This window comes from Morone saxatilis, unplaced genomic scaffold (assembly GCF_004916995.1).
Source record: "Morone saxatilis isolate NCDOM2014 unplaced genomic scaffold, NCSU_SB_2.0 Contig18, whole genome shotgun sequence".
NCBI lineage: Eukaryota > Metazoa > Chordata > Actinopteri > Moronidae > Morone > Morone saxatilis.
In genome coordinates, this window is record NW_023339740.1 from 11,492,924 (window position 1) to 11,505,746 (window position 12,823).

The window sequence follows — 12,823 nt, forward strand, 5'->3', positions numbered from 1 at the left end:
CGGAACATCGCCTGCAGAGGGAGACAGTCCACAGTGTAAACTTTAGCCACCTAACTCAGTTAATTGAATGCTCACAATGCTCAGTGCAAATATTGGATTATAGCGATTATCTAAGTTAAGTAAACCTAATTTTCAAACAACGGCTAAGAAGAAAATGCGGTGGACAATAATCAGATGGAACGAATATCTACAATACCACCCACTCAAACACTGCCAAGATAAAACTGATGGTCACAGGAGGAGGCTCGGGACTAACTATTTCTAATTCACCGACAACACATTGCAATATTACAGCTCCCCCTCAGAGCCAGGTTGGAAAGAGGAAAAAGGGACGAGGAACTAAAACAAGACAAGAGGCTTAATTTCAACATGTTTTGTTATTTTTCTCCAAATATCTTACTATTCTCAACCTATTTCCTTAATCTCTGTTGGCAATTGGCCCTACTGCTCCACCAGCACCACTGCCTCCTGTCAACACCACCTATTTGTCTTAACAGGGGGTGGGGTGCACACTTTGGGCTTTCTTCTAGTTGCCCAGCTTTGTATTCTGCTTCCATTTTCACAGTGAGAGAGCACGGGGCCCTAAAATGCACAGCCGTACCCCAATGGATATTACCATGCACGAACGCATCACATGCGGATAAATGCAGCCGGACGCACACACACATCCTGGCACATACACACACACAGCTACAGAGACCTCGCCAGCAATCCAAAATATTATGTCTGCTTTTGTCTGCATTCTTCTGTCGGTCCCGCCAAAACAACAAGTTTCTCACGTCTTTTGGGAGGAATGGCAGGCGGGCTGTGAGCATAGTTTCTGGTGCGTGGTGGTGTGGTGTGTGTATTATCCAAGAAAACCGGACCGGCATCTGGGGTGACACGCCCAGAGCAGGAAAGTGTTTGTGAAGTAGCTTAAGCTGATTGGCTTAGGATAAAGTGTTTCCTCTTTTACTTGTCAGGACTAGGCTCAAAGCAGATCCATTCCATTTAAAACAAGAAAAATTTTAACTTGCGAGAAAAAAAAAGCAGATTCTGTTGAGAAGTCAGCAGTTTACTGACGAGTGTAAAGCAAGCAAGCACTTAAAAGACTATAAGCAGCCATGAGCAGAGAAGATCTGTGAAACAAAATTTTCCCAGATTTTTTTGGTGCATTCAGGTGAAAAATGCTGTTTCTGCACAATCATCTTCCAGCTAGTGTTGAAACACCCACATCTTGGGCCTGCCAGGGGTTCATTATTTATTTCACATTAGATGTCAGTACACAAATTATTTAGAAGGGCTGTGGCGTCTTGACCAGATTAAGCAAACCCTAATGGGATTTTTATATTCCTTAAACAATGGACTGGCCTTGGCTGGCTTAGAGAAAAACACAGTTGATTCTCATTTAACATTTTGTTGGTTGGCTCTTCTCTGTTTTATTTTGCAGTCAAGTTAGAAGGTTTTTTTGATTAATGAACATTTACAGTTATGCTGAATATTCTACAAAGCTTGGGCCTCCATCTACTGCCGCAGCTAAGAGAAATAAACAAAAACCTTAGCAGGACCCCCCCCCCCAACTACTCACTGCGACACAACGCCTCTTTGGAGGGCCGGGCAATATTTGTGTGTAATTGGTGTGTGTAAGGTGGCTTGTGTTATGCATGTTGTGTTTTGTGTTGTGGTGTTCATGCTGGCCAGAGGAATGCTCTGGGCCTCACGCCTGGCTGAGCCGTCACAATGGACCGGCTCTTTCACACTGCCAGGGAAATCCACTCTGATACGGGGAGGAGAGAGAAAGAGAAAGGAGAAGGAGCATGCCATAAGCCAAATGTTTGCAACTGGGGTCTGAATACCATGTATACTCTTATATCCAAAAAACTGTTAGCCCTCTGCTCTTTTCATTTTTATTCCAATTTGCATCTACTCATTTCTTTTCACTCTCTGGTATAAAACTCTTCGTAATTCCACTTGCTCTTCCGGTGGGACAACGACACCTGTCGCGTTAACACATCAACACACACATGCAAAAATTAAAAAAACATTTAAAGTTTTTTTTTGGGGGGGGGGGGTGGGGGCGGGTGGGTGGTTGCTATTAAGCATATTTTCTAACTAGAAATTAAAATTGTTTAATAAAGTTTCATTTTGGTTTTTTTTGTCATATTCAGATGACACGGAGGCGGGAGTTTTGGAGAGTTTGTGTGGTGGTGACTGGCCCACGGAAGGAAAAAGAGAGATCGACAAGACAGGGAGGGAAGGAAACTGGGTCTGTTTGGTCAACTCAGGTCAGCGCTTTTAGCAGATGTTACGGCCACTTCTAGAGGCCCCCCTAAAGCATTCTCAGCGTGTGAGATAGTGTGCCCATTGTGTGTGCTAAGACATTACTGTGAACACATACACCACATTTACACATCGCTTTTTTCACTTAAGCGGCGGGCCAGTCAACAGGTCAACTTTTATCATTTCTAAAACCTTGCTGACAAAATGAAGGGACTGGGTGGGAGAAGGGTTGCCATATAGGAACAAAAAAAATCCAGTGGGCACAGCAATAGGCAAAACGGATTTGATGCTTCTTGTGTCTGGCTAATCTCAAGATACACAACACAAGGCATAGCACACACTCGCAAGCACATGCACACACCTCCAAGCAGGCGGCCTTAGTGGCATATTTGGTACCTATTATCCAAATTGATACCTTCACAAACCCACCAATCAGCGTTCCCTTTTTATCTTTTATTAGGTGCATTAACTTAACAGGCTTCGACATGCGCCATTGGGGTGCAGGGCCTGCTTGTGGTGTGGGGTGCTCATTGATGACCATGTGTGCATGTATTGGGTTTGTCAGGGATGCTGTCAGTTGTTCTCGGAGGTTTGCCGTATATGAATGTTAAGTGGTGGTGTGCCACGTTACCTTGCTGCACGAGACTGCATGGTGGGCGGGGTGGGCGCAGGCTGGGACCAGACCTTGGTCTCTGGGGGGAGGTTGAGGGGATGTGCTTGCTGCTTGGCAGCTGCTGCATCTGGCGATCCAGCTGCTGCTGGAAGGCCAACTCGCCTTACTGCCTAACTGGCTGTTAGAATGACAGAGAGACAGCAAGGGTAGAAAAAGTTGGGCCAAGTGGATCTAACAGTCAGTTAGTTATCGCAAGGGTTTTTTTTTATTATTATTTATTTTTACTTATTTGATTTGATTTGGCTAGAATACAATAAAACAAAATTAGGGACTAAAACTTTTGTAATAGCACATTTTTTCAATGGCGATAATTTTGAACTTTTCATACATACTTTGGCCCTGATTGATTTTTTTTCTTTTCTTTAACATCTAAGAAGAAGCCCTTCCCTATTCTGTGTTTATGATTTCAGTTGTCTGCGTGGTTGCAATAAATCATTCAGGCGTCTCACCTAATTCAAGTAAAAGTTAAATAAAAATAAAAGGATGATATAAAGGTTAATTGTCGGTGCTGAAAAACAATGTGAGAACTGCGGCCTTAGGGTGCCCAGAAAATTAGTTCATGTATTAAAAGGAAGGAAAAGCCCCGAAGCCAAGCTGTGAGGATCCCAAGGATGAAGAGAAGAAAGGGGAAGGGGAATGGAGGGAGGTTTGAAGGGAGAGGGGGAGAGACACATGGCGGCGTGGCGATAATTGGCTCGCGTGTGTGTTACGGTGGATAAATCGTCCCCTTCGCGCTCTCCCAGTCTTAGGGGGCAGGACTGGCCTGCTGCCTGCGGCTGTTTGAAGTCCCCCTGCATCAGTTCCCTGAGGAGAGGGATGCGACTTTAATCTATCACAGATAAACTAGAGGCAGGGAAAAGTAAATAAATACAACTTGAGGAAACTGCTCAATTGTGTGTGCATATGCTGCAGTGTATGTGCTATGTGTGGTGTGAAGAGGGAGAGGAGAAAGCAGAGGAGAGAGGAGAGAGAGAGAGAGAGAGAGAGAGAGAAAGAGTGGCAGCCTAGAACTCTTTGAAAAGAGAGGATCTCACAGGAAGGGCAGAAAGGTCACTTCCTTTCAGACTTGGTGCCTGGGGAGAAGAAGTGTGATGGCAGTGTGTTTGTGTGCGGGAGGGGGCTGTTAGGGAGGAGTGAGGGGGTGTAGAAGAGTAAGCAAAAAAGCTATTACAAAAGAAAAACAGAGGGATAAAAAGAAGGAAAACACTTTTTTCATGCAACAGTTTAATTGAACTTGGTTGCAGCTATAAGTTTTCAAATTACTATAACAGAAAATGTTTTTATATTTGTATCATAATATTTTCTGGAAATCTGGGGCCTGTTTCACAAAAGTGATTTTAAAGCAGGGTTAGTGTCGCGTTTCACAAGCACAAGCATGTGTTGCAACTGCTGTTTTGATTATTGAAATGTGCCTAAATCAACAAGAAAGGAAATTAAATCTACAACAGACGAAAAGGGCTGACAATTCTAGGACCACAGAGAAATCTTTGTTCAGAGAGCCCAGAATCTTTATCTACAATTATTCAAACTAGGGTATTATCTGGAAACTCTTGTCATAGGTAATGAGTGTTGCAGTTACAGACAAAATCTGTGTCATGCTTACATAGTTCAGTTGATGTGAAAAGTGAATTGCCAAATTCTTGTTTGTTCCAATAAAGGGTTTATCCCCTTTCCCGCTTTTTCTCTGTCTTTCCAGGCCTCCTGCCCCTCCTCTCCTTTTCTACTTGTCTGTCCATTTTATAACCAACCCCCCGTCTCTCATTCTCTCTTGAGATATGGCTATGGTTCTTTAAGACACACACTGGGTGTGTGTATGTGTGCCTGTGTTCTGTTTACATTAGCTGTGGCTGAGTGGCCAAAGCTAGCGCAGTAACAGGCTGTCAATGTGATTTATGAGCACATCACACACTGTCTGAGCCTGCCAGTCACACAGACGCACGCACACACACACACACACACACACACAGAAGGACACTCACAGACACGCGCATGCACACATACACATACTGTAGACGGACACTTGCAGTCGGACACATACATACACATGCACAAATCTCTTGTGATGGTCAGAGTCACTTCATTAAGCTGACTCCTGACCAGTCCCAAATGCACCGACGACACCCACAAACACTGACTCAACATACACATACATACTTTTTCTTTCAATGCATGACTTCCACACAGACAAGAAAGTGAAGAGGAATTGTAGAAAGAGGGGAAAAGGGTAAAAAGTCACAGCCATTCGAGCACAAACACTCCATAAGGCAAGGGAGTGATTTTCTGTTTTATTCTCCCTCCTTCCTCTACTCTCTTCTCTGTCGCTTCCTGTTCTCATGTTTGCTGGGTGTGTTAAAGGCCTGCTGGAATTTAAATTAGTTTAAAATCGTCTACCACACCTGGTGTGCCTAACTCTACTCTGCCCTGTAGCAGTTTGTGGGTAAAGAGGCAGTATACTTGGTGGATTACTGGTTAGATTGTATTGTAGGACAGGCTACAAACAGCACAAGCCTTACATTAATGAAATAACTCCCCTGCCTCAATTTCTGAGAGCACCGGCTTGAGCAAGAGAGATATTCAAATCGACTAAAAAGGTGTTTCCAGTGTTGACTGATGGCTCGCAGCAACTGGAAAAACACTGCCTGCCGGAAATGGCCTTAGTCATATCAGCTGTATGCATCTTTGTAGGGAGGCATATTCCCCCAAGTGTATGTGTTTGTGCAGTGAACCATCACACATCAAGCCTCTCCCTTTTTGCATGTATGTGTAGCGGTGTGACCAGTGTTTGCACTTGTCTGGTTGTTACAGGACAGCAAACCTGAAAACTGGGACAGTTGCAGAGAGAAGGGAGAAAGGGAAAGTGATTCAGACACCCTCTCAACATGCGAGTCAACCACAACTGGTTTGCTTTGGTCACGGTCGAGTTGGTTGACCGCTGTCGGCGAGGAGTTTGGGGGTGGAGGGGTGCGTGGGGGGGTATCTGCCCACTGGGAGAGGGGGATGATGGAGAGGAGGAAGAGCGGGGAGAAATCTAGGATGTGTCTTCTCATGCGTTTATCAGAAAAAGTCTCACGAGGCCTTTTTCCATGAAGTCTGTCTCCTGCATGGTCCTCTGTGTGTTCGGTAATTTTGGTGAATGAGCATTCATGTAGCAAAAACGTCTCTATTAGACATGTACAGTACACACATGCACAAACACTCATGCACAACCTTGTGTACACACAGGTTATGACAGTAATCTTGCCTGATCGATTGAGATCCTCTTTGTTGTGCCGCAATGTGATCCTAGTTGATCCTCTGTTATCCTACTGTACCACAGCTGTGTTAAAACCTGGTACAGTGTGTGTGTTCATGCATATTTGTGTGTGTGCGTGTGAGAGAGAGACAGAGAGAGTGCTAGTCCTAGTGCTGGCGGGGTTAATTGACAATTAAAAGAGTGGCAGACCCCTCCTACAAAGAGATTTCACCTCAGGCTTGGAGCCGAAGGCATGCAAATGAATACTTTGGCAGGGTAGTGTGTGGCTTAACACAGCACTCCTTCGCTGCCTCAACATGGTGTGCTGCTCCATATTCACTAATCCTTGTTTGGAGACAAGCTTGTACACACAATAATAAACAAAAAAAATGAGAGCAGAGACATAGAGAAGGGAGAAGAGAGTGAACCTATGTATCCCACATCATATACATCAGATCCTCGATATGATTTTTTCCTCCTGCCGGCTCCTACGTTAAGGGCACTTGTGTACTTCAGAGTGTACTTGAGCTGAGTGAGTATGTACTTGGTGAAGTTCACCTCTTTTGCCGCTTGCTTCCCAGCCTGCTGCTGCTGCTGCTGTTGCTGCTGAGTCAGAAGCTGGAGATGCAACTGCTCCTGCTGCTTTTTGTAATATTCCTGTAACTAGAGACATACACAGAGAGAGAGGGGAGGCAGGGTAAGGAAGAGGGGAAGAGGGAGGGTAGGAAATATGAGGCGAGTGAGTCACAACACACTTTGTATCAACCTCAACGATATTACAGTCTTCCAACAGTGAAATGCGGCGCTATAGTCAGACACCATAACTTGAATGGGAGACTCAAGGAATGCAGTTGCTCTCTATTCCACCATTCTCGGTGAAGGCCGCAGTTTATTGTTGTGGTGGTGTGTGCATTATTGACAAACCACAAACAAAAAGCAAACACAGTCTGACTAATATGATGGAGCTATTATATTGTGTCAAGACTGACTGTGTATGTCAAAGCCACTGTATAGTGCTGGCCCTGCTTGGATTATTCACATAGAGTTCAAGCGCTGTACAGAAGGATCTGACTGTGAAGCACAATGCAGTCAGGCAGAAGGGCAACAGACCAGAAATACACCTGCACACACGCACTGCATTGTAAAGGAGAAGCTGACATGATTGGAAAATATATAAAAAATAAATCGGGGGAGCTGAAGATGAGTCCTGCTAGCACACTCTTTTTACACACACACACACAGCCTGCATGACAGAACAGGACTGTTCTAAGCCTACAGGGAAAAAATGGCCATGGAGATATTCCTCTGTGAAATACTTTAAGCCAGCTCTTACTGTACTGCTGTCATAAAACACCTGCTGGGACTGTGTGTGTGTGTGTGTGTGAGTGTGTTTTTTTTTCCAGTAATTCTTAAATGGGCTGTTTCAACACCAGGTACATAAGTACTGGCCCCAGGTTATGTATGGTTATTTATAGGTTGTCACCCATCGCCATAGTAACCTGAAGCAGTATGCTGGTAACCTGATGGAAGTTTTCTACACTCCTGTTCTTCACCTTTACTAGCATTTTATTTTCTGCCATAATTATGCAGATATTATCTTGGAATTAACTAGACTGCTGTGCTAAATGCATTATTTTAAACTACCGGATTCAGCATTGCAGTCTAATTTATGGAAACACACACATATTAATTCATGATTCACATACACTCACACAGACACACACACACAGTCTCCTCTGACTGGCCTCAACTGTTTGTTTGAGTTAGTAATCACTAATTTACTCAGGAAGCTCTATTAAGATTATAATCTTGCTGAGAGGAGAGCAAGGCGGACAGGAAAACTCACACTGACCACAGTGTGTGTGTGTGTATGTGTGTGTGTCCTCTTGAGAACAGCTTGTACGCGTGTCCGTCTGCAGTTTGTCTTTGTTTCATGGTGCATCAAATGTTCAAAGAGGCTTTTCAGCAGAGAATGATTTCACAACGCAGCAGTTGTTTCGGTCTCTCATCTGTCTGACCCTGCAGTGACTACACACCACTGCCCATCCTCACAACACACCCTGTGTAATGTGTTGCTTTTTTTGTGCAAAGCTGTTTTACATTTCCAGTTTCAATCTTATCCCAGCCATAACTTAAATTTTGCACAATCGACTGTGCTTTTGTACTATGACGTTCCTTCTTGTCCTTCAATTCATTTTAAATGCAGCACTCATTCCTTCTTGCTGCTCTTTCGCTTCCATCTGTCTTTCCTCTCTTTTATCGCTCCTTAGGCGGAGTTAATCTCTCTTTTCCGCGTCACTAGCCCTGATCGCCTCCTCATCACACAGACAAATGCATATGCAAGCACACACACACAGAGGCATGCACGCACACATGCAGTTGGCTGGAGAGTGGTGAGTTGAGGGAATAATTAAGTGATAATTAAGGCCTTTTTAATGATTTGATTCAGTGGCTCTGTGCATTAAGAGTATGTGTAAGTGAGGCACTCACCTCTCGAGCCTATTACCATGACCTTGACTTTAGTGAACACACCAAGAAAGAAAGGCAGAGCAGCTCTAGCATAAGTAAAGGTTAGAGGAAACTTAAAGGTTGAAACACACGCACACAAACACACATGCAAATCCACAAATGAGTGCCCATACAAAGACACAACTGCTGTGTGGCAGTGGGCCGTAAACCTTACTTACACACCCTTACACAATGCTGTATTGCCATGGGGATATGAAATTTAATGCTTCAGTGAGTGATATGTTGGTTGATTGTTCTGTGTGTGTGTGTGTAAAAGTGCCTGATTTGCAGATATACACTAAGAGCAAGTCCATACTGTGGTTAATTAAGTGGGAGAGCAATGTTAAACTCAGTGGTTTTAATAGTGGAAGTGTAATGTGTGTGTGCGTGTGTGCATTATCAACACCCCCCACCCCCCCGCCTCCTTTTTTTTCCTCGTTAGAGAAAAAAAGAGCTGGTGAAGAGGTTCTTAGCTGTCTGCATGTCTGTTTCCAGAAAGCCAGCACATTTCACATTTCCATTATGATACATGTTGTCAGATCTTCCCACTGCAATTTATACTCGCCTAAAGCTACCGCTCCTTATTAAATCTTACGGTCTTCTCTAGCCTTGCCTGCCTGTGTATGTATGTGTTTTCTAGACATCCTTTATGCTGCAATTACTCTCTCTCCACTCTGTTAATAATCCTCTTCACAGGCTTTACAAGGTTGCCTGTGTGCTTTGCGTGTGTAGGTAGGAGGTCACAGGTTGGTGTGGACGAGTATTTGACAGATCTGTTGCAGATGAAGAGTGTTTATTGGTCTGTGTCGACATGGCAACCCCTCTATCACCTGCCAGGCATCAACACACACTCTCTTGAATCACTGTGATTCACTGGCTGATGCTAAAAAGCCTACAAGTGTGTGTGTGCGTGTATGTGTGTGCCTGCAGGCAGAAGCATGCACATTCTCTTAGCAACAATGCTAAAGAGGAGGTACTCAAAATGACAATGTGTGTATAAGTGGATATGTGGATGTGTGTTTATCTTCAAAGATCTCCAAGAATTGAATAAGATACAATCACACCCAGTGTGTGTCAGCACCTACTAAAACAGACACATCCAAACATGCTGGCCTGGGATCTGGTCCAACCAGTGTGTGTGTGTGTGTGTGTTGTGTGTGGTTGTGTTTGTCTGTGTGTTTCTGGTGTGTATGTATTTTACCTGCTGTAGCATTAGAGCCTGCTGTTGCTGCAGCAGGGCCTGGAGCTGAGGGGGAGACAGAATCTGTTGCATCTGCTGAGGAGTGATCATCTGTGGACTCATCATAGCCATGGACACAGGAACCTAAAGACAGCACAGGAATGCACACAGACATTTTAGATAATTCACACTTACGATACTAGTAGATATTAGTGGAACAGCTAAATGAATGGGTTAAGCTTTGTGTGAAAAGGCTCCAGCCAGCACAGCGAGCTTTAAGCATGACTGTGCCTGCACACTGAATGCTCAGCTCAAAACAAACAATCTGAACGGAGGCTGTGCAGTATGCTGGTATGGACAGGTAAAGTTAAAGAGGTGTGTTGTCTCTTATTCTCTTTTGTCAGTCAGAAGAAGAAGAGCTTGCAACATCAGACAAAGATAAATAGACTGATGCACCACAGTACACACATATTGTTGACACTTTCCTACACAAGGCTGGCATTGTAAACACACACACACACACAAAGGCAATTTCTGTGACAACAGACAGATAAAAGGACAGATACACAATCTCGCTATAAGATATAAAATCTTATCTGCTTCTATAAACACATGATTAGGACTGCCTCCGATTCTCTTTCCACGCAGTCAAGCCTGGCTAAGAAGAAAGGAACAACAAAGTGGCTATCTGATGAGATGTCTATCTCATCAGATAGAGCTGCAGGCAGGAAAAGACAGATAGAGAGAGAGACAGAGAGAGAAAAGGGGTGAATCTTGCAGAATGTGTTGTGCAAGCTCTTAATGCACATGCATTGTACACAGAGATGTGCAGAGATTTTAATCTGATTACAAACACTGAAAAACTGAAGACAAACTAACCACATAAATGAGGAAACTGAGTGCATGCATAAATGCAGACCGAATATATGAAAAAACCTGCAGACAATCCTGCTGACTAAGTGCTTTTGTATTTATTAACTGAATTAAGGTTTGAGAAAACTACGGAGGGATTAAGAGACAGAGCAGTTCAGATACAGAAATACTTAAGAAGGGGAGTGAGATCGAGTTGGAGACTTCACTGCCTGCACATCAATAAACTACACTGCCATCTCAATACAAATACTCCTGTCTGTTAGGAAGTGATGGCTATTTTATAGAGAAATACAAGGGTGAGTTATCATCTCTGAAATTGGCCATTTATCTATATTCACTCTGTGGTGAAATATCAATCTCTCTCATGGTCAAACTGTTCATATGTGTGCGTGTGTGTGTGGGCTTGCGTGTGTGGGCACACACAAGTGCTGGTGTGTGCGGAGCTCTCTTCAGAGGAGTCTATCTACTCACTACCTGAGAGAATGGCAGGTAGGGAGGGTGGTGTGAGAGTGAATTGTGTGGTAGATAGCAAGAGAGGAACGAGCTGTTACAGGTAAATTAAATCTGTAAAGAGCTGATTTGACTTTGTAAACAAGATTGGCCATAAATACTAACACCCTCTTTTCCCACCAGGCCCCTGTCTACCCCCTCCCTGCTTCCCTCCCTGCCTCCCTCCATCCATCTCTGTCTCTTTTTCTCTCTGCGTGTCTGTCAGTGGCCCCACACTCTGCCTTTATCAGACCAGGCTTCCCAAACTAAACACACTCCCAGCCGCATGTATCGGCGAGGGGATGGAGAATAGGTTAGACAGGGCAGGGCAGATGTGGGTCAGGGCTAGGAGAGTAAAAGAGGGGTGCGTTGGGGTATGTAGATGAATGAGCTGTAGTGCAAGAGTGTGTGTGTGTGCGAGCTGAGGGAAAAGAAAAGAGTCAGAGTGGGGTGAGGCAGGGGAAGGGGTGGTGTTGTGGCAGTTGGTAAAGGAACAGGCAGAAAAGATGGGATGGTGGGGTGGGGTGTGGTGAGTAAGGTGGGGGTGGTGATGGGTGCCGCTTGGCGTCATGCCAGCTTGCCCCCGCCGCCGGGCCTTGTCAGTCTAAGCTGCCAAATGAAAAGCTGTAATTAATTGCTCTTGTGCATCCCATTCTTCCTCCCTGACAACTCATACATTCTATTTTATACACACCGCCATTGACATTTTCAAGTCACAGGCGTAATAATTACTGGAGTTATAGCACCTTTCTGTGTGTTGGCTGACGCTCTGACGCCTGAACCAAATGCGCGTCCATGTGTGCTGATATGGTATGTGTGTAAACGTGCATGTGTTTAAGGCTGAATGTGTGTGTGGCAGGCTGAATGCTGAGTAGTTAAGGTTTGACGCCATTAATTGCCCCTATAATCTAATATCACAAAGCGTGGTGATTATGGGGCATGCGTTGCCACCGCCATACGACACCGCCAGCCTGAGAGCGCCGCCACAAAACAAAAGCCTCGCCATTAGCGATTTGACGGGCCAGGACAAAAGCGCCTCACAATGCGGAATTATATTTTCATTCGGCTTTGTCTCTCCCGGTGAATGATTTCTCCCCTTTCATTGGACTGTGAATAGGGAGAGTCTGAAAAGCCGGGCGATTTGAAGTCAGCCATTTATTAAATGCATTTAATTTTTTTTTCCACAGTCGTCCCATTTTTTTCATGTTGCATGTTAATTTAAAAGAGAGAGATGCCTGGTAGATTAGTGGGAGAGAGGTGAAGCTGGGGAGGGGTGTGTGAATGGAGGGGTGAGCAGAGAAGGGAGAAGGAGGGATACCATCCATGGGGTGAAAGAAAGGAACGAAGGAAGGAAAAAAGGAAGGGATGGAGGAAATAATGGTTGTAAAATAGAGAGATGTGTGTTAAGAGTCATACTGAATAAGAAAGGAACCCTGCCCGGCAGGTTTTTGGAAGGTGAAAGTGTGGCCTAGAGCTTGAGGCAATGGTTGCGACAGCAAAGACACACACACACAGACACATACACACTGCGGAGGGGTCGGTGCCTGACAGAGGTCAACCCCTGTCTTGGAAAAAGGGGAGCTGGGGGAGGGAGAGGGGAGAGAGAGAG

General features: G+C 44.6%; 1 protein-coding gene across 1 annotated transcript in view; it reads right to left on the reverse strand.

Moving 5' to 3' along the window:
• foxp4 (forkhead box P4) overlaps positions 1-12,823 on the reverse strand; it is a gene marked incomplete in the record, with an annotated part of 89,073 nt that overhangs the window by 24,420 nt on the left and 51,830 nt on the right. Inside the window, 2 exon segments of the mRNA XM_035662162.1 lie at positions 6,723-6,827; positions 9,874-9,996. Of these exon segments, the coding sequence (XP_035518055.1) occupies positions 6,723-6,827; positions 9,874-9,996 (228 nt within the window).